The sequence below is a fragment of the Chrysochloris asiatica genome, unplaced genomic scaffold (assembly GCF_000296735.1).
Source record: "Chrysochloris asiatica unplaced genomic scaffold, ChrAsi1.0 scaffold00344, whole genome shotgun sequence".
In the NCBI taxonomy this organism is placed as follows: Eukaryota; Metazoa; Chordata; class Mammalia; order Afrosoricida; family Chrysochloridae; genus Chrysochloris; species Chrysochloris asiatica.
The window spans coordinates 1705950-1726509 of record NW_006408862.1 but is presented as its reverse complement, the minus strand read 5'-3'; the positions used below and the strand labels follow the sequence as shown (position 1 = coordinate 1726509).

At 38.4% G+C, this 20560-nt stretch overlaps 1 protein-coding gene across 4 annotated transcripts in view; it reads left to right on the top strand.

Annotated features, from left to right (window-relative positions):
* Nucleotides 1-20560, top strand: part of NTRK2 (neurotrophic tyrosine kinase, receptor, type 2) — a 562954-nt gene that overhangs the window by 70162 nt on the left and 472232 nt on the right. For all 4 annotated transcript variants that reach the window (XM_006875883.1, XM_006875882.1, XM_006875885.1 and 1 more), the window contains exons 6-8: nucleotides 10014-10150; nucleotides 10927-11059; nucleotides 17436-17741. In XM_006875883.1, the coding sequence (XP_006875945.1) occupies nucleotides 10014-10150; nucleotides 10927-11059; nucleotides 17436-17741 (576 nt within the window). The remainder of the gene's footprint in view (nucleotides 1-10013; nucleotides 10151-10926; nucleotides 11060-17435; nucleotides 17742-20560) is intronic.

Here is a 20560-nt window from a genome sequence, read left to right as displayed (position 1 = left end):
GGTGGTATTTTTGTGGTGTGGCACTATAGGATAAACACTGGACTACAGATCACAAGGTTAGCAATTCAAACCTACCAGCTACTCCTTGGAAACCCTATCAGGGTTGCTATGAGTTAGAACCAATTCAATACTGCATTTACTATCAACAACAACAACAACCCGTCCCTGAAGAAGTCTGTGCCCTTTGATTGGCACCATGTTAATATGGCAGTTTTAATATCCTTGAGGGACTCAAATCATGTTCCTTTGAATTTGGGGAATAAAAGGAAGCCTGATGGAGTAAGATCAGTGCTGTTGGGTAGATGGGCTGAGGTTTCCCATTGCAATTCTTACAGAACAGCCTTTGCTACCCTCTAAGAATGAATTTTAGTGTGACATTGTAGGGTAAGCACTCAACCACAAGGTCAGTTTGAACTGCAAGGTTTGCAGTTCAAATTCACCAGCCATTCCTTGGAAACCATATGCAGGGTCACTGCAAGTCAAAACTGACTCTGCAACACTTACGACAACAAAGAATGTCAGGTTCATTGTCACAATGGAAAAAAATTCCTTACTGCAACTTTCCTGGTCTTTTTTTTTTTTTTTTTTTTACCACGAATGCAGTTCTTCATTTTCTTAAAACTTCTGTATAAAAAGCCTGCATGGCAGCTCTGTGTCCTTTAAGAAAATCTACCAAAGTAAATTTGGAGTCCCGAATAACAGTCACTAGACCAAGTGAGCTGACCTCTCAGCCTTTAATTGAACTGGCCCAGCAGATGACCTTAGAAGCCACTGTTATCATTGCTCGTGTTGTTGCTATTAAGTGCCATGAAGTCTGTTCAGACTCATAGTGCCCCTATATAGGATTTCCAAGAAGCTGACCTTGCAGTTCAAACCAACCTTGCAATCCAGTGCTTATCCTACAGCACTACACCCTAAGGAAACTAAGACAAGTGTATTACTGAAAGAACTTGTTTGCAGTCATTCACTGATTGCTTAGACATGTTTAAACACATTTTGTTAGGAATAAACTTGTATATGCCTGGTTACGAATCGGGCTGCGAACCGGAAGGTCAGCAGTTCGAAACTACCAGCTGCTCCGCGGGAGAAAGATGAGGCGATCTGCTCCCGTAAAGATTTACAGCCTCGGAAACCCTATTCAGGGTCGCTATGGGTCGGAACCGACTCGACGGCACTTAACAACAACAACAATGTCTGAACAGGAACCCTAGTACTAATATTGTTTTATTTACCCTAGTATAAACATTTGATTCCTTCAGAATTGATCAATTAATGAGAGCATCAACCATATTATATTAATGATCAAATTGAACCCAGTTTTTAATATGGTGGTACAGATATTTCAGTTAAGTAAGAACAACTTAAATATTTATATCAGTTGAACCAAATCATTCCATATTTTAGCATGTTGAAATTTCCTTTGCAATTTCTGTCATCATTGAATTCTGTGAGAATCTTGTTTTTCTTTTTACCTTCTGTGATCCAGCAACTGTGATAGGAGGGGCTGGAAAGTTTAACTGTGTCATTTCCATACAAAATGTCTCACAAGATTTTTCTAACATTCACTCTTGCTGTGAATTACTGTAAATTTATTCATGCTGTGAAGCATGTTGTGGTCTATTCTTCCACCAGACTCATTTAAACTTTAGAAAAACTTTATCCATTGTAAAATACCTTCATATAAAATGTCCTCATTAATTGGACTTATGGGGTGCTAGGAATACTTGCTCTGAAGACGAAAGCTGAAGCACACATGTGAAAATAAAGGTTATTTTGCCAAATTATGCTGGTTTATCATTTTATGTGAAATTGTCCCTGCTACTCCTTTATTAATTTTCAGTACCATTGCTTATCATATAGATTGTTTTAAAAGTTGAACTAATATCCTCTACTCTTGGTTGACCTTCAGCAGTTCATCTTGAGTATAAGTCATTTCCCTTGGCTGAATGGAATGATTAAAGAAGTGTATTTTACACTTTAATTTTTTTATACTATAAATATGCTTTAAATTTCCTCTGGAAGAGAGTTTCTTCAGGAAATGTTAATGGTGGATGAAATGCTTTGCTCTAAGTAGACTTGACAAATATGTTTAAGAAAGGCAGTATTCCTCTGGGCCATATCAAAACCATTCCTCACCCCCACTTTAATAGTAGCTAGTTACTATAGAGAATGATAGTCCCACAGTGAATATAAGGTGCTAATTCAGTTGATGCTTGAAGCACTGTGTTGTTACTATATAAAAGTCTAAACAGTCCCATGCGCTGAAATCAGACCTGTCTTTGTTCCCTTGTAATTGATAGCAATAATTTCAATTTTCCACTTTTGCAAAGTTTGAACTTTTAGTGTAGAGACTCCTTGTTGTTAAGTATCATCAGATTGGCTCAGACTCATAGCGACCCTGTGCACAACAGAGCAAAACCCTGCTCAACCCTGTGCCATCTTCACAATTGTTATGTTTGAGCCCATTGTGGTACACACTGTGTTAATCCATCTTGTGTGTGTGTGTGTTGGAGGGGGGGTGTCTCCCTCTTTTTAACTGACCTTTTACTTTAGCAAGCATGATGTCCTTTTCCAGGGGCTGGTTCCTCCTGAGAACAGGTCTAAAGTACTTGAGATCAAATCTTGACATCCCAGTTTCTAGGGAGAATTCTGGCTATACTTCTTCCAAGACATTTATTTGCTCTTGTAGCTATCCATGCTACTTTCAATATTCTTTGCCAATACCATGATTCAAATGTACCAGTTCTTCTCCACTCTTCTTTATTCATTATACAGCTTTCACCTGCATATGAGGTAATTGAAAATACCATGGCTTGCCATAGACCTCAAACTGACATATTTGTTCTTCAACATTTTTAAGGGGCTTATTGCAGCATGAGTGTGGATTCAAGCAAAATGAAATCTTTGACAACTTCAATTTTTCTCTATTTATCATGATGTTTATTGGTCCAGTTGTGAGGATTTTTGTTTTCTTTATATTGAGGTGCAGTCTATACTGAAGGCTGTTGTCTCTGATATTTATCAGTAGGTGTTTTAAGTCCTCTTCACTTGGAGCAAGCAGTGTTGTTTTAACTGCATACCGCAGATTGCTAAGGCATAACGCCTTCCTACAATCATAAGGCTGCGTTCTGTTCTTCTTCATGTAATGTAGCTTCTTGGATTATTTGCTCCATACGTGGCACAGCAGGATAATGTGCTGGACCAAACGGTAGTTCCAGCCACAAGGTCGGCAGTTCAAACCCACCAGCTGCTCCTTGGAAACCCTATATAGAGTTGCTATGAGTCGGAACCTACTCTATGGCACTTAAACAATAAGAAAAACATAGACTGAATAAGTGTGGTGAAAGGATGCAATCCTCATGCTCACCTTGCCTGATTTGAAATCCTGCAGTATCCCCTTTTTATGTTCAAACTTCTTGGTCTATGTACAAGTTCCACATGAAAAAAAATAAGTGTTTTGGGATTCTTACTCTTCGCAACGTAACCCATAGTTTGTTATTGTCCACACATATCCAATGCTTTTCTATGGCCAATAGAGCACAAATAGATATATTTCTGGTACTTACTGCTTTCAGCCAAGATCCATTTGACATCAGCAATGATATCCCTCTTTCCAGGTCCTCCTCAGAATTTGGCTTGAATTGAATTTTAATTTTCAGAATTTGACTTGAACAGACAGCACTCTGTTGATGTATTGCTACAATAATTTTTAAATTATCTTTGGCAAAATTTTACTTACATATGATATTAATGATATTGTCCAATGATTTCTGTATTCCATTGGGTCACCTCTCTTTAGAATGGGCACACGTATGGATGTCTTCTAGCTGGTTGGCCAGGGAGCCTTCTTCCAAATTTCTTGCCATAGACAAGAGTGTGCCTCCAGTGTTGCATTTCTTTGTTGAAACATTTCAATTGATATTCCATCAATTCCTGGAGCCTTGGTTTTCAACTAATGCCTTCATTGCAATTTGAAGTTCTTCCTTCAGTTCCATTGGTTCTTGATCAGATGCTACCTCCTGGAATGCTTGAGCATTGACCAATTCTTTTTGTACAGTGACTGTGAATTCCTTCCATCTTCTTTGATTCTTCCTGCATCGTTCAATATTTTCCCCATAGAATTCTTCAATATTGTACCTTTAACTTTCTCTTTACTTCCAGTTGCTTTAGCTTCTCTACATCAAGAGCAAGTTCTAACCTCAATTTTGATCTTTTCTTTCTTTCCTGTCTTTTTAAAGACCTTTTGCTTTATTCAAGTATAATGTTCTTGATTATTATTACAACTGCTCTGATCTTTGGTCATTAGTGTTCAGTGCATCAAATCTGTTCTTGAGATGTTCTCTAAATTCAGGTAGAATATACTCAAGGTCACATTTTGACTTTCTTGAACTTCTTTGAATTATCTTCATTTTCAAACTTAACTTGCAGAAGAGCAATTGATGGTCTGTTCTAGTCAGTCCCTAGCCTTATTTTGGTTGATGATATTGAGGTTCTTCATTTTCTCTTCTGACATATGTAGTCAGTTTCATTCCTATCTGTCAATTGTACTATCTGTCAAGGTCCACTTGTACAGTCAGCATTCATATTGTTGAAAAAAGATAATTGCGATGAAGATCTATCTCTAACATCATTTCTATCACTAGGGTTGTATTTTCCAAGTACAGATCCCTCCTCTTTGCTTCCAACTTTTGCATTCCAATCATCAATAATGATTAATACATCTTGATTGCACGTTTGATCAATTTCAGATTGAAAAAGTTGGTAGAATTCTTCAATTTCTTCATCATTGGCTTTGGTGATTGGTATATAAATTTGAATAGTAGTTGTATTAACTGGTCTTCCTTGTAGACATATAGATATTATCCTGTCACAGACAGCATTGTATTTCAAGATAGATCTTGAAGTGTTCTTTTTTGATAATGAATGCAATACCATTTCTCTTGGACTTGTCATTCTGGCATATTAAACCCTATGATTGTCTGATACAAAATGATCAATGCCTGTCTATGTCAGTTCATCAATGCCTAGGATATTGATCTTTATGTGTTCCATTTCCTTATTGATGGTTTCCAATTTTCCTACATTCATACTTCATATATTCCATGTTCTGGTAATTAATTGATATTTACGGCTGTTTCTTTTCTATTTTGAGTTGTGCTCCATCAGTAAATGAAGGATCCAAAAGCATTGCTCCAGTCACGTCATTAAGGTGAACTCTAAGGAGGAAACTCTTCCTCAGATGTATTTTGAGTACCTTCCAGCCTGAGGGGCTTGTCTTCTGGCACTGTATTTGACAGTGTTTCACTACTATTCATAAGGTTTTCAAGAGCCAGTCCCTTAGTAGTGGATTGCTTACTTCTTCTTCCTAGTCTGTTCTTAGTCTGTAAACTCCACTTAAACCTGTCCACCATGTGTGACCCTGCTGGTATTTGAGAACACCAATGGCATAGCTTCCAACCTCACAGCAACATATAAGCCACCGCAGCACAACAAAGTAACAGATGTGTAAGAAGAGATTCCTTAAGACACACCAACCAAACATTATTTAGGACAGTGTGTGTCACTTATCTGGTGCTCTTGAGAACAATTTGAGTTCCCTAAATTAAATTGATTTTAATGATTTATTTTTTAAAATGTGGTTTTGGTTTCAACCATAGTTGGCAATAACCGTATCTGCTTAGCATATTCATACATATTCGTCATGTGTGTTTATTTTTAAACCAGGGAAACAGACTGATAACAACTCTATTTTGTTACCATCCACAGAATATTAAAAGGAAATGTCCTGTTGATTCTGTGGAAGTCAGATTGGTATAAAATACTATTTACTTTTAGCCTTTTAGCTGTATCAGTATTAGTTTGTCTGAAAAAGTGATACAAAATCTGCTGTAATTGACTACTTTGCTTTAGTTGTATTTGAGATCAGGTTTTATCTACTAAAATAAGTTAAAACACAGTTTTACTTTTCTGTATCTTTTTAGAATACCACATGGAGCTGTTTTTATTAATCTGCCAGCTGCTTCTTAGGCTTTTGTGTTTAGAAGTTATGTGGTTACTCTCTTTGGCATGACATGGCTCATATGAAATTAAAAGCACTGTTTCCAATATGAGTTTAGAAACTTATTTTGCTAATTTTCGGTCATCTTTGCAACCAGGTGCTTTACAAATAGTTCAGGCTCATTCTGACTTTATTCCTGGTTATGGAATATATTTTTAGTAGATACAGAAGTGGGATGCTATACTAAGAAGCTAGAATAGCAGAGGGGAAGGTTATGGACTTTAAATGTTCTGTTGAGAGAGAGTTAATGGCTAGGCCAAGTATGTATTTGTTTTAAGTTCTCTATGCATGTATAAATAGAAGTGAGAGGAGAAGAGGCAGAGATCAGACAAAGTAATAATTTACTGGAATAATTTTATATATGGGGGAGGATGACCCAACATGGAAGAAAAGGAAAACACACAAAAACTCCCAAACCCATTGTTGTTGAGTTGTTTCTGACTTATAGCGACCCCCTGGATCCCACAGTAGAGCCGTTCCCTAGGGGTTTCTTGGCTGTAATCTCTACAGAAGCAGATTGCTAGGTTTTTTCTTTCCAAGATGCTGTTGGATGAGTTTGAACTACCAACCTTTAGGGTAGTAGCCCATTGCCATAGAATTGATTCCAAATCATAGTAACCCTAAATAGGATTTTTGAGACTGTAAATCTTATAGGAGCAGACGGCTTTTTTACTGGATTTACTAGTAATTCTCTGTGGAGGTCGACAAGATAGTAGGCCTTTACTGAACAAATCCAGGGCGAGAGCTGTTAACAAGGCAGTGTCTGTCTGGGAAGCTGATTATCTCTTACCTCCAGGGAGGCTTTCCAGAGTGCAAAGGAAGACAGTTATGGTGCTAAGAATAAGATCTCCTTCCAGCTCAGCTAGAATCTCTTGGAAGTATTGCTGGGACATTTTCTCTGTACTTGTGCCGATTTCAAATCTTATTAAGTCAGGAAGTAGTGCCTGGCAAATCGTTTATCCTGCCTTGGCTACTCTTGCTTCCCAATTCATTTTTATTGTGTTAATTAAACCTCAAGTGATATTTCAAGTACAGATTGTTTTTTCCATTATTGAATCTCTGGCCAGCATATTAATGCTGTAGAATTAATGTGAGTCAGATGCTTACTCATTTGTGGAAGACTTTACGTTGAAAAGATCTAGACTTGGCCAATTTTGCACAGATTCCTTTGGAAACTGCTAGGGCAGGGTGATACAATATCACTATAAATAAAGGTAGCTCACTTTTCCCTCACAAACAGACACATCATTGTTTGTTGTTGTTGTTGTTGTTGTTGTTTTTAAACAGACTTATTCCTGGATCATGGGTATGCATGAAATGGCATTTTGGTCGGTGCTCAAATGGATATGTGCAATGTGGAAAGGCATTGTAGTGTAATGGTGAAGACCCTGAACTTTGGGTTCAAATCCTAGGTCTGCATGTAGTTGGGTATCTTAAGATGATTAATTTGACTTTTCCAAAACCCATATTCTTCATTATTTAAATGAGAATAAAATACTTAGCTTCAAAATTGATGGTAAGGAATAAATAACATAGTAACGTAAAGCACAAGAAAAGACTGTCTGGTCTTGTCAATATCCCATAAATGGTCATGCTGCTGTTGCCATTACCTGCTGTTACATCTATGCTGTCTACTGATAGACCGTATTTTATTACAGAATAAAATATATTCTGATCTTGAATCATCCTTATAATCACTGGCATGTCTGAGTTCATCTTTGAGACTGTTGTGCCAGTTCATCTCACTGAGGGTCTACCTCATCCTTGCTGGACCTCTGCTTCATTGAACATAATTTAAAATGTCATGAGTTAAATTGTGTCTCTCCCAAAATGTGTCAACTTGGCTAGGCAATGATTCTCGGTGGCTTGGTAGTTATATAATAATGTTGTTGTTGCTAAATGCCATGGAGTCTGTTTCAACTCATAGTGACCCTGTATAGGGTTTCTGAGGTATTATACCTCTGTGGGAGCAGAAAATCTGATCTTTCTCCTGCTGTTGTTGTTGTTAAGTGCAGTCAACTCATATTGATCCTTTATAAGGTTTCTGAGGAGTACTTGGTGAGTTTGAACTGCCAACCTTGTCATTCAGAGTCCAGTGTTGATCTCACAGTGCCACACTGTAATGATGTAATGGGACCATTAGGTAAGGATCCCCCATGATGTGATCTAATGTACTAAGGTGATCAGTGGTGAGAGGATCAAGGGTGGGAAGCAACACCCTTAATCTTATCACAACTCTGATCAGATGTAAGGGGTATTTCCTGGGATGTGACCTGTAACACTTTTTACATATAAGAGAGAAAAGGAGAGAAAAGTGAATTCCAGGAACAAAGGACCCTAGGACCATCAAGGGAGAAGAGCACAAGTGGAATGTAGGATCTTATCCAGAGAAGCTGCAACACCAGAGATGGAGGCAGCGATGGGGACATGGACAGAGGGAACAGCTGAGAACTCTAGACTCATGGAAAGAGACTGGGTGCTGGCGGCCAGGAAGCAGGCTTACAGAATGTGCCCTTTGGTTGTTTAAATTATTATATATTCCTGAGTGTTTTTGTGTACATCCAAAATAAAAAACAAAAACAAAAACAGAAGGAATATTGAATGATGTTGCACGGAGAAGATTGTAATCATTGCAATGAAACGATGAGTGTAAAAACTGATGTTCTCCCATATAAACTATCACTCAATTCACAACAAAAACTTAAAAAAAAAAAAAGCAGTGAAAAGTGAGCAGAGAGAGATGAACTTACTACCACCAAGAGAGAAGAGCCACAAATAGAGCACATGTCCTTTGGATTGAGATCTCTGCTCTGGGTACCACCTACAGCCAGGGGAAGATTGATGCCAAGACACATGGAGATTGTCAAGGAATGCTGGGCCACTGTGCTGAAAGGAAACAAGGCCCTTCCTTGCAAACTGTGAACCTATAGAGAGAAAGCCTTCCTCTAGAGCTGGTGCTGTGAATTCTACCTTCTAGCCTCCTAAACTGGTAGTGAATAGAGTTCTGTTTATTAAAGCAGCACTAGATAACTAAGACAGTCTTTCTTCTTAATTATAAAAAGTTGGAGTGAGGAGAGAGGGGGAAATAAATAAGGTATCAATCCATAGGTACAGTGCCTAGTTATGTGCTCAAAACTGGATTACTGACTATGTAACAGAAACTGATGTGGAAGCCAGAGTTCTGCAAATCAGTTTTTAAATCAGAAGAACTAGATGGTGCCTGGCTACCACTATCAACTATTCTGAAAGAAATCATATCAGAAGGTCTTTGATAAAGTATGAAAAAATGTGGAACACATTTCAAAATCATGAAAAAAAAGAACAGGCTTACTGGTCTGATAGAGCCTGGTGGAACCCCCGAGACAACAACCCTTTTACACCCTCAGGTCTGGAGTAGAAACCCCACCCACCATAGACCCCACCACTCGACCACTCTTCATGGTTCAATTTTCAGCCAAACAGTAGAGAGTTCCACAGGCTGAACAGTAACACCAGAGAGGAACACATTCCTTACAACAATCAATTCTTGGAGATGGACGTGCTTGATGTGTCATTGTGGGAATTGTAATCAATGACCTGAAAGAAAGTGTGTAAGAAATGCTGAACAGAAAACTGATTTACTCTGTAAATGTTCACACAATTCATAATAAAAGAAAAAGTCTTCTTAATAAAGGGTTATTCTGCAATGATATTTTAAACAGATGTGTGAAATTTGCTTTCAGATCTTATTACCAAATATTTTGTGGTTAACATTAAATATGTAGAGATTATCAACCTGGAGCTGTTTGATTCATTTCAACATAAATTAGCCTTAGATTAATTTATGTTGATTGATTTTAATATACTAATGATTGATCATAAAGTATGGAGTATTAAGTTTTCAGTGTATTGATATTATTTTGATAGAACATTTAACTATTTACATATGTTTTCACTGACTTCCTTTGATCCACAGGTTTGCCGTCAGCAAATTTGGCTGCACCCAACCTCACTGTGGAGGAAGGAAAGTCTGTTACATTATCTTGTAGCATTGCTGGTGATCCAGCTCCTAACCTGTACTGGGATGTCGGGAATCTGGTTTCCAAACATCTGGTAAGGCTGTGTTTGGCTCTGTGTTAATAAGCGGCAGGAGAGTGTCTCAGAATTTGGGATCGTATTAAACCTAGTTGTGATCATTTAATATTTTATAAGGCCACTTATAGAAATGTAACCTGAGTTTTTTATTTACATTTACACTCTATTCTACTGCCATCATTCTTATAAACTAAAGGCATATGTAGATTTTCATTGTAGTATGTATGCCCCATAGATTGGAGAATCTCTATATCCCTAGTGACTTCTTTGTGACATCATGAGCCAAGTGAGTAACTATCCTTGGGGTCTTTTCCCTTGGAAGAAGGTGGGTAGGAATTCAACGATTAAATCAATGTTAAGCAATTAAGCAACTGATAGAGAAATAGATTAACTTCTTATTTATTCCTTTGCTGAAGTCTGATTTAGATAGGGAAACTTCTTTTTTGCTATATATATTTTAGAAACTTCTGTAATGTTTTGTATATATACAACACCACACCATAAGTCCATAGGTAGCTAAGTAGATAGATAGACAGATAGCCAGTCAGACAGATAGACAGATACATAGATACATAGATAGATTTATATAAAGGAGCTTCAAGAAGTTTGTGAAAAAATTTCATTATTTTTAATTCCATTTTCCCTTGAACTTTAAAAAATATGCCTCCTAGTTACATATATATGTATGTGTGTATAATATTTTTTTTCTCTAGTTAGGAGAAAAAAGCCACAAACCGTGTCTCTTCGGAGTCAATCCTAACAAAGATGATTTTTGTCTGTTAATTCGTTTGTAGACTGAAACAAGCCACACACAGGGCTCCTTAAGGATAACTAACATTTCATCTGATGACAGTGGAAAACAGATTTCTTGTGTGGCAGAAAATATTGTTGGAGAAGATCAAGATTCCGTCAACCTCACTGTGCATTGTACGTAATCACACTGACACATGTTTTTCATAGCAAATGATTGTAGACAAACTCCCACTGGGCAGACTGGGTGTTGCTTACCTTTGTTTAAAAAGTATCTGCAATGTTTTGTGCACATGTATTTAAGGAGTATTCGCCAGGTTCTTTTGCCTGTGTTTTTCTTTTAAGCTTCTCCTCTGTCTTTTCCTGATAGAACAGTTTGAGTTGGTTATCCTCAGTTAATTAATACATTTTTATTTCAATTCGGATCAACCAATTTCTAAAACAAATTATTGCTAGCTATGGAGTCGTGATGTGGTGTTATAGGATCAGCCCTGGATTGCTAACCACAAGGTTGGTGGTTCAAACCCACCGGCCACTCCTTGGAAAACCTATGTAGAGTCGCTATGAATCAGAACTGAGTAGATGGCACTTAACAACAGCAATATAAGCAACAATGAAGCTTTAAGGTTGTGAAACCTAAAGTACTTGTTGGCTGTTCACAAAAACCCAGTTATACTGCTGATGCAATAAAACCTTATTAGTATGATATCAGGTTTCTGTGGGCAGGTAGGAGTTCTACTTAAATTAATGTAAATTTTTGTTATTATTTTAAATCTCTATGTACTTTGAAAGAAGCTCTGGTAGTGTAGTGGTTACAAGTTGGGCTGCTAAGCTCAAGGTCAGCAGTTTGAAACTACCAGGAGTTCCTTGGGAGAAAGATGAAGCTTTCTGCTTCTGTAAAGATTTACAGCCTCAGAAACCCTTGGCAGGGTCACTATGAGTCAGAACAGACACCACGACAAACCACCACCACCACCATCACCGTATACTTTGAAGTGAAGGTATAAAATATTAATGCTTATTTTGCCTTCAGATACTCTAAGTAATTGTTGTTGTTACGTGCTCTTGGGTCAGTTCTGACTCATAGCAACCCTGTACAGGGTCTTCTTAGGAGCTGTAACCACTGATCTTGAAGTTCAAATTGACTCTGCAGTCCATACAGTATTAAATACCCTGGGAGCTCTAGTAGCGTAGTGGTTATGAATTGGACTGCAAACCTCAAGGTCGGTAGTTTGAAACTACCAGCCGTTCTGCAGGAGAAAGATGAGACTTTCTGCTCCTGTAAAGATTTACAGCCTTGGAAACCCTATACAGGGTCACTGTGAGTCGGAACCGACTCCATGGCACGTAACAGCAACAACAACAACATATATACATATATGCTGTATGAGAGAGATAGAAATGGAATTTCTCTCTATATGTTGCTGTCTCTATATAAATCCTAGATTGTAGCATGCTGTGTGAATTTATATTCAGTAAAAATCACATACGAATTTCATATCATTGCAAATTCTGAGCTGGCATGCTATAAATGAATGAGATTCTTCTGTTTGGATTAGGAGTTGGATGAGTGACCATAGCTGGTGTCCATGTACTACTGAGCACAGCTCACAGCACACATTCACTATGTGTTTGTTGAAATGAAATCACCAACCAAATCCTTTGTTCCTGTCTGTATCACCAGTTTACCTACTGGGTACTGGACTCTTCATTTCTCAACATTTTGACTTACCCAGAAGCCTGAAGTCAATGCTATCCCCAGACATACACAACTGACTTCCATCTCTATGTTCTTAAAGCCTCATGTTTTTTCTAAAGCTGTTGTAACAGAAATACCACAAATGGGTCACTTTAACTAACAAAAATTTATTTTCTCACAGTTTAAGAGTCTGGAAGTCTGACTTCACAATGCTGGCTATAGGAGATTATAACTCTAAGAGATTACAGCTGCAGGCATAGAGGTTAGAATGCAACACATATTTTGGGGAAGCAAAATTCAATCTCTAACATTCCACCCTTTGACTCCTACCACATCATGTCCTTGCCACACATAAAACACATTGACCCCATCACAAAATCCCCAAAGTCTTAAATCACCTCCAAGTCCAAAACGTAATCTTCTGAATCATTTAAATCAAATCTTGATAAGATTTTAGGCATTTCCCATCCTGGGGCAAAATTTCTCTTCACTTGTGAACCTGTGAAATTTATAATACAAATTATCCCTTTCCAAAATGCAATGGGGGAATGGACAAAGGGTAGACATTTCCATTACACATGGGAGACATTGAAGGGGAAGGAGAGATAACAGGCAAACTCAAAACACAGTAGAACAAATCACATTCCCTCTCAAGGCTTGAAAGTAATCCTGTCTTCTCTGAAGCCATGTGGGCAATGACCCACTGCCTCTCTTTTCTAGGTAGAGACCTCTCAGCTCTGGGCTTTAGCTCCACCTTCCAGGCTGACTGGGACAGCAGCTCTGTTCCATCAGCTTTAAGCAGCCCATTCTCCTATTCCAACTGACTGGTGACCGCAGTCCATTATCCCCAGCAGACCCTATTCTTGTGCGTAGCAACCCTGCTGTTACAGCACCATCCCCTTGACACTTCTTAGTGGCAACCCTACACTCTGGAACTGAGTTGGCAAAAGGTCATCTCATAGAAATCTCAGAGGTTGTGGTCCCACCCTTTGAAATCTAGGAGACCATGGTCCCACCCATTGAAACTGAAAAACTCTGTGTACCATGCTCCTTCTAATGGTTCTGCTGATTTCGGAACTACTCCAGAGATAGTCCTTTTCTCTTCTTACAGGACATCAGAGTAGCTCTTTTGACCTGTTTCCCACCTGTTGAATTATCAGAGTCAGGCAGTGTTTTTTTGCTTTCGTTCTTTCTCTGTTCCCTTTTCAATGCAAGCTGATGGGTTTTCTATTCTAGTAGTTGGCTTGATCCATCAGCTTAATCTCTTTAACAAAAGGTTATAGAGCCTCACCCTACATGTGGATTCTAGGACATTCCCAAGGCTTTAAATTCTGCTTAGTTTATTTTTAAGTCCATCTCTTTCATCTCACATTTTACTGCAAGTGGCAAGAAAAAAATCATGTACCTCCTTAAAGGCTTCACTTCATAATCTCATCAGCCAGATAGCCCAGTGCATCACTTACAAGTTCTACTTTGCACCAAAACCTTGAACATAATTCAGACAAGTTCTTTGTCAGTGCATAATCATAATAAGTATCAGCCTTCTATCATTGTCCAATAACATGCTCATCATTTTCTGTGTAAGTCTCACAAGTACAATTTTCGATGTCCACATTTCTAGCAGCATTCTGCTGTTGGTGCCATATGTATTCTCTAGTAAGACAAAGACTTTGATTCTAACTCTCCTTACATACTTCTGAGACCTTACAAGAATTGCCTTGGACATCTACAATTCTACTACCTGGCACTTTAAGGCAACCTAGATTTTAACTACTAGACACCGTAACAATCTTTCAGCCTCTACCCATTGCCCAATTCGAAAATCAGTTCCACATTTTAGTTATTTGTTAGAGCAGTGCCCTACTTTCAGTACCAAATTCTATCTTAGTTCTCTGGTACTCCTATATCAGAAGTGCCACAGGTAGATGGATTTAACAAACAGGTACTTATTTTCTCACAGTTAAGAAAGCTAGAAATTCATATTCAGAGTGCCAGCTCTACAGAAAGCATTCTCACTCTTTCAGTCGTAGAGGAAGGTCCTTGTCTCTCTCTTTAACTTATTTGTACCTTAATGATCACCATGTATCGAGACATCTGTCTTACCCCACCTCTCCTCTGCTTGCTTGTTTAATTTTACATATAAAAAGAGATTGACTCAAGATACACCCACCACTAATTCTGCTCATTAATAAAGACAACCAACCCCCAAACTGGATTATAACCACAGACAGAGGTTAGGATTTACAACACATATTTTATGGAGGTATAACCCACTTAATGAGGAGCTCTGGTAGCATAGTGGTTATGAATTGGGCTGCTAACCTCAGGGTCAGCAGTTCGAAACTACCAGCTGTTCCATGGGAGAAAGATAAGTCCTTTTGCTCCCATAAAGATTTACAGCCTCGGAAACCCTGTATGGGGTCGCTATGAGTTGGACTCGACATCACAACAACATCACAACAACAACAACAACAATCCACTTTATGAGTTCTGGTGTGGTGCTGTAGGTTAATGCGCCAGACTGCAAAGCCGTTTGAATGGCAAGGTCGGTGGTTCAAGCTCACCAGCTGCTCCTTGAAAACTGTATACAGGGTCATTATGGGTCGGAACTGATTCTATGGCACTTCACAACAGCAACAACAACAACAATCCACTTTATAACAGTAGGGATAAGTGGGACCTACTCACAGGGGTCTGACTGGGCTGGTGGGATGAATCTAAGTGTGGTCTTTATTCCACTGTGGTCCCTGTTGTGACTGGTTTGTAGGCCAGACCTAAAAGTATGGGTGGCTAACCGTGCATTTTATTTTGCTTAATGGACATACCACCTTCCACAATTATGTTTAAATTTACCTTTTATGGATTGAATCATCTACCAAAAACTATTTTACTTTCTTCAAGCAGTTTTTTGTTTTTTGTTTTCCAAGCAGTTTTAAAGGTGACAAGCATTTAGTAAAGCAAACAATGAAACTTTGTATTTAAATTTTGTTATGTTGCATCTTTTTAAGGTGAAGGATCCTGTTGCTTGATAGAGTTAACAAATTATGAGGGACTTTACTGGTTGCTGGAAATCTTTCCGTAGATAATGAAAGTGATTTAGACTTTGCTCAGCTTTACTCCTCCTTTGGTAGTATCATGGAGGAATTGTTGTTGTTCAGTGCCTTCAAGTCGGTTCCGACTCATTCTGACCCTAACTAGGGTTTCTGAGAAGTGGCTGGTAGGTTTGAATTTAGCTGAGTGTAGTATAGTCAACTGATTCCAGGGTACTTACCAACAACAGTGTAGTATCAGATTACCAGTTTTCTAATGGTGTTGTTGTGAAATGCCAATGTTGTTGTTGTTGTTATATGCCAATGAGGCGGTTCTAACTCATAGCCACCCTGTATAGGGTTTCCTCGAAGCAGCTGATAGTTTTGAATTGCAGTATTCAAACCAACTGCAGTTCAAACCAACCTTACGGTCCAGTACTTATCCTACAGCACCACACTAGGACTCCAGCTTTCTAATAAGAATGTTCAAATTCAAGTTTTTTTCTAAGTTTAGGTTAATATCAGTGTGGTTTTGGTGGTCTGAAGTGTAAACCTTTATCTACCAAGAGTAGAAGGATTGTGTGATAAGGAATATTAACAACAGAGATAAGTACCTCAGGGATCACATTCAAAAGTGTGTGTGTATTATCAGACTACTGTGGCTTAAAGATTTTCCCTTTTGTAATGAACATATCAGATGAAAACACCAAAATCCAATAAGACCATTTTGTGAGAGGCATCAGTTCTTAGTACCAGATCTTCCAACTCAGTAATCACGACTAACTCACAGTCCCTCACAGCACTTTGGTATCAATTTCTGACAATTGATGCTGTTAGATCTCAGAGGTCTCTGCCCAAGAAAGACCGCATCAAAATGAACAATGATTGTTGTTGTTGTTAAGTGTTGTCAAGTCAATTCCAACCCACAGCAACCCTGAATAGGGTTTCCAAGGAGCAGATGGTGAGCTTGAACCACTGACCTTGCAGTTCAAATGGCTTTGCAGTCCAACGCATTAACCCACAGAGCCACACCAGGACTCCAAATAATGATTAGGACTTTTTAAATATCTTCATTCAGAATTACTACTCTGTTCAAGTGTGTTACTTTATAATGTTGTTTTCCCCAAAGCATGAAGTCAAAATCATATCTAGCTTGTTCAGGTTTAGATAGGGCCACACATTTAAAAAATCAAAACATTGACTGTTGCATCTAGAATCCTAGCACAAATGAACATTATAAATGTGATGCTTTCAGAGAATATTGATGATTGGAAATCAGTGAAAATGTAAGTTTATTGTACTTATAATCATCAACATCATTAGCGACATTCCTTACATGGATCAGTTGTTCTAGAAAAGTTAGATCAGAGGCCTTAGACAAGGTTTTCAAAGTCATATTATTCTTATTAATACTATTAAGAGAGGAGAGACTATAAAACCAGTGCCTCTCATTATTTTGGTGATCATAATTCCAAGGTGTATATTTCAGGAAACAAAGTCAGTTTCAGTTGAATCCTTTCCACTGTCAGATATCTCTTGAACGTTTTTGGAGTTGATTCTTACTTAACCTGAATAGATATTTTTAAATGACTCTGATGTGTGGATTTGAAGTTGAGTAAAACGTCTCTCTGGAGCTCTTTTGGGGGAGTTAAACCAACCTTGATGGTGGTACAGAATATTGGTGGGCTCCAAAGTTTCTGGCCATGTGCTTCTTTTTTTGAAACCAACAGTGGTTGAGTAAAATCTCTAATCAATGACACATAAATCTGGAGACAAGAGAATTCTGAGCTTTCTGATACTATTAACTCTCTCTTTTTCAATTTAGTTGCACCAACTATCACATTTCTCGAATCTCCAACCTCAGACCACCATTGGTGCATTCCATTCACTGTGAAGGGCAACCCCAAACCGGCGCTTCAGTGGTTCTATAATGGGGCGATATTGAATGAGTCCAAATACATCTGTACTAAAATACATGTTACCAATCACACGGAATACCACGGTTGCCTCCAGCTGGATAATCCCACTCATATGAACAATGGAGACTACACTTTAATTGCCAAGAATGAGTATGGAAAGGATGAGAAACAGATTTCTGCTCACTTCATGGGCTGGCCTGGAATCGATGATGGTAAGTACTTGATACTCTTGCATCTGGAGACAGTGCTGGGTATATCAGTCAACTCTTACAAAGTAATGTGTATAATAAACCATCCGCAATGCCAATGTCTTCAAACACCATGATTTAGTCTTGCTCAGGAGTCTGCAAGTCAGGTGGGGCGATTTTGTTCCATGTGTATTTGTCTGGGGTGTTAAGTTGAAGAAGCAGCCGCAAGACAGCAGATACTCTCCTTTTGGATGATGCAGACTGCAAGAGTTCACATAGAAACATATAGGTTCTTAGGGTTTAAGTTCAGTTTCATTTTACTTCTATTCCACTGGCCAAAGTAAGTCATATGACCAACCAAATACATGGAAAGTTGTGTGTACTTGGCCCAATTAGTTGATATTGGAGTGAATATTTTGAACAATAATCTCATCCAGATTATTAGAGAGCTAATTAATGTGTTTAGGTAGTTCATGAGAGTAGGGTGATGATGAAGATGATGTCTCAAGTGTTTAATGCTATTTTCTACCTACAAGGGCAAAATCCATGAAAACCTGGAGCCTATGAATGGTATTGTTGGCCCATGAAATACTGTTTTATTTTCTAGCCCCTTAGCCATCTGGATTGCAGACTCTTGCTTCCTCTTCCTTGGATGAGAAGTCAGTATCCTGAAATGTTTTTGCGTACCTGGGCTGACCAATTCGAGTCATCTTTTAATCAGATCCTAAACTATTTTTCTAGGAGTGGTAATAGTTCCCACCTGACCAGTACTTTGGATTGGGAAAAGGATGACAGGCTTCAGGGCCCCACTCTGTGGGCAACAGGAACATTTCAGCATGAACCCCAGTGACAGTAGGGACAACTGTTATGTCTCTAACTGCTTGAGTTACTATTGTGCAGTGAAGCATTCTTGTCTGCTTGATCGTCTTTTCATCGTGGAGACTGAGGATTGTGTTGAGCTGTTGGGGTCTGTCATTAGCAAACCTCATCACCATAATAGCTCTATATTAGTTAAAGGCACACAGCGTTGCTTGACAGTGGGTAGAGAGAATAGAAATGTGGAGCTTATGAAGCAGAAACCTAGGTCAGCACTTTGGACAAATGTGATGCTTTCAAAGCCACCTTCATCAAACAGGTAAATGAGAATGTAGCCATTCTCATTACATAATAATTCTTCCTATTATCCTAATACTTACTTAACAGCTTTTAAAATGCACGTGCTTCCTTTGCATGCTCAAAATATGATTTGAATTATGCAAGTTGATTTACTAAAGCCCTTCAGGATCACATGAAACAAGTTATGCTTGTGTGTTACCCAGATACCCTTGGCAATTGATGTCTTTCCCATTAAATCTCCTTAATAGAAACTTTAGATGCCTGGCTATATTTTCTGTAGTAAATCTCTAGATTACTGTGTTTCTTCTTGTATGTTTTGGGGAATAACAGCTTAATAGTTTAAAATCCAGGGACTTTGATTGGGAAAACTGACTTTTGTTTTTAATAGACTATTGTTAAGTGCTGTGCAGTTGGTTCAAGTCATAGTGACCCTGTGTAGGGTTTCACGACTTTTAAATTTTTTGTGGGAGCAGAAATCCCCATCTTCTCTCATAGAGCAGCTAGTGGGCTCGTACTGTCAACTTTGTGGTTTGCAGTCCAGTGTTAATCCTGTGGACCCACCGTGCTCCCTTAAATAGACTATTTTGGGATAATTTTGTTGTTATTAGTAGATAAAAGGTTATAAGGGTGTGTTAGGGTGTATAAGGTTATGTCATAAAATCATGGAGACCTTATTTTTAATAGACTAACCACTGGCTGGTCCCGCACCATCCTCGTAAACATTAGTACATTTTAGTGCATTCTTGTGGTTATTGTACAGTGCTTTCCAGTGAGAGAATTCATCTTCCCATCTGTCTGCACTACATGCATCAGGAAATATTCTGTTGTAATTCATAAGGTTTTGATTGGCTAATTTTTGGAACTAGATCATTCATCTTAGTCTGTCTTAGTCTACAAATACCAACTTCCAGCATCATAGCTAGCAAACACAAGCCAAACTGACAGATGAGCAGCAGGAATAATTTTAGATTTTGGTGAAAAGTTGTAAAGCTAGGATGGAGATTTCCCAGATATCCCTCACCCAGTTCTCCATTGTTAACATCTTACATGAGCGTGGTACATTTATCAAAACTAAGAACCTAACATTGCTACATTACTATTATCTAAAACTTCAGTCTATTTGGTTTTTACCCAACAACTGCCTTTGAAACTGTTGGGGGTGAAACTTGATTCTGGGCAAAGGTCTGGAGGATGAAAACCATTAGAAAGCAGTCTGTGTTCTTTGGTATATGCACAGTACTATACCATAAAGTCAGTAGCTTCTATTTTAGATTAAGATTTTGGTGTAATTTTCTTTGGAACATTTCTATATGATGCCAATATTTGGTAAAGCTGAGCTTCTCTTCCTCTTGTGACCTCTCATTTGTATTAACCATTTCTGTTAGTTTTAATTTACCTAGCAATGGGAAGGAGCTCTGGTAGTGGAGTGGTTGTGAGTTGGGCTGCTAATTAATCTCAGTCAGCTGTTTGAAACTTTCAGCACTTCCATGAGAGAAAGATGAGACTTTCTGCTCCTGTAAAGATTTACAGCATTGAAAACTCTATACAGGGTCACTATGAGTTGGCACAGACTCCACAGCATACCACCACTACCACCAACATGGGCCAAAAATGGTTTTCTGACATAAAAAACTGCATGTTGTTGTTGTTGTTGTTATGTGCCATCAAGTCAGTACCAACTCATAGCGACCTTATGCACAACAGAACAAAACACTGCCCGATCCTGG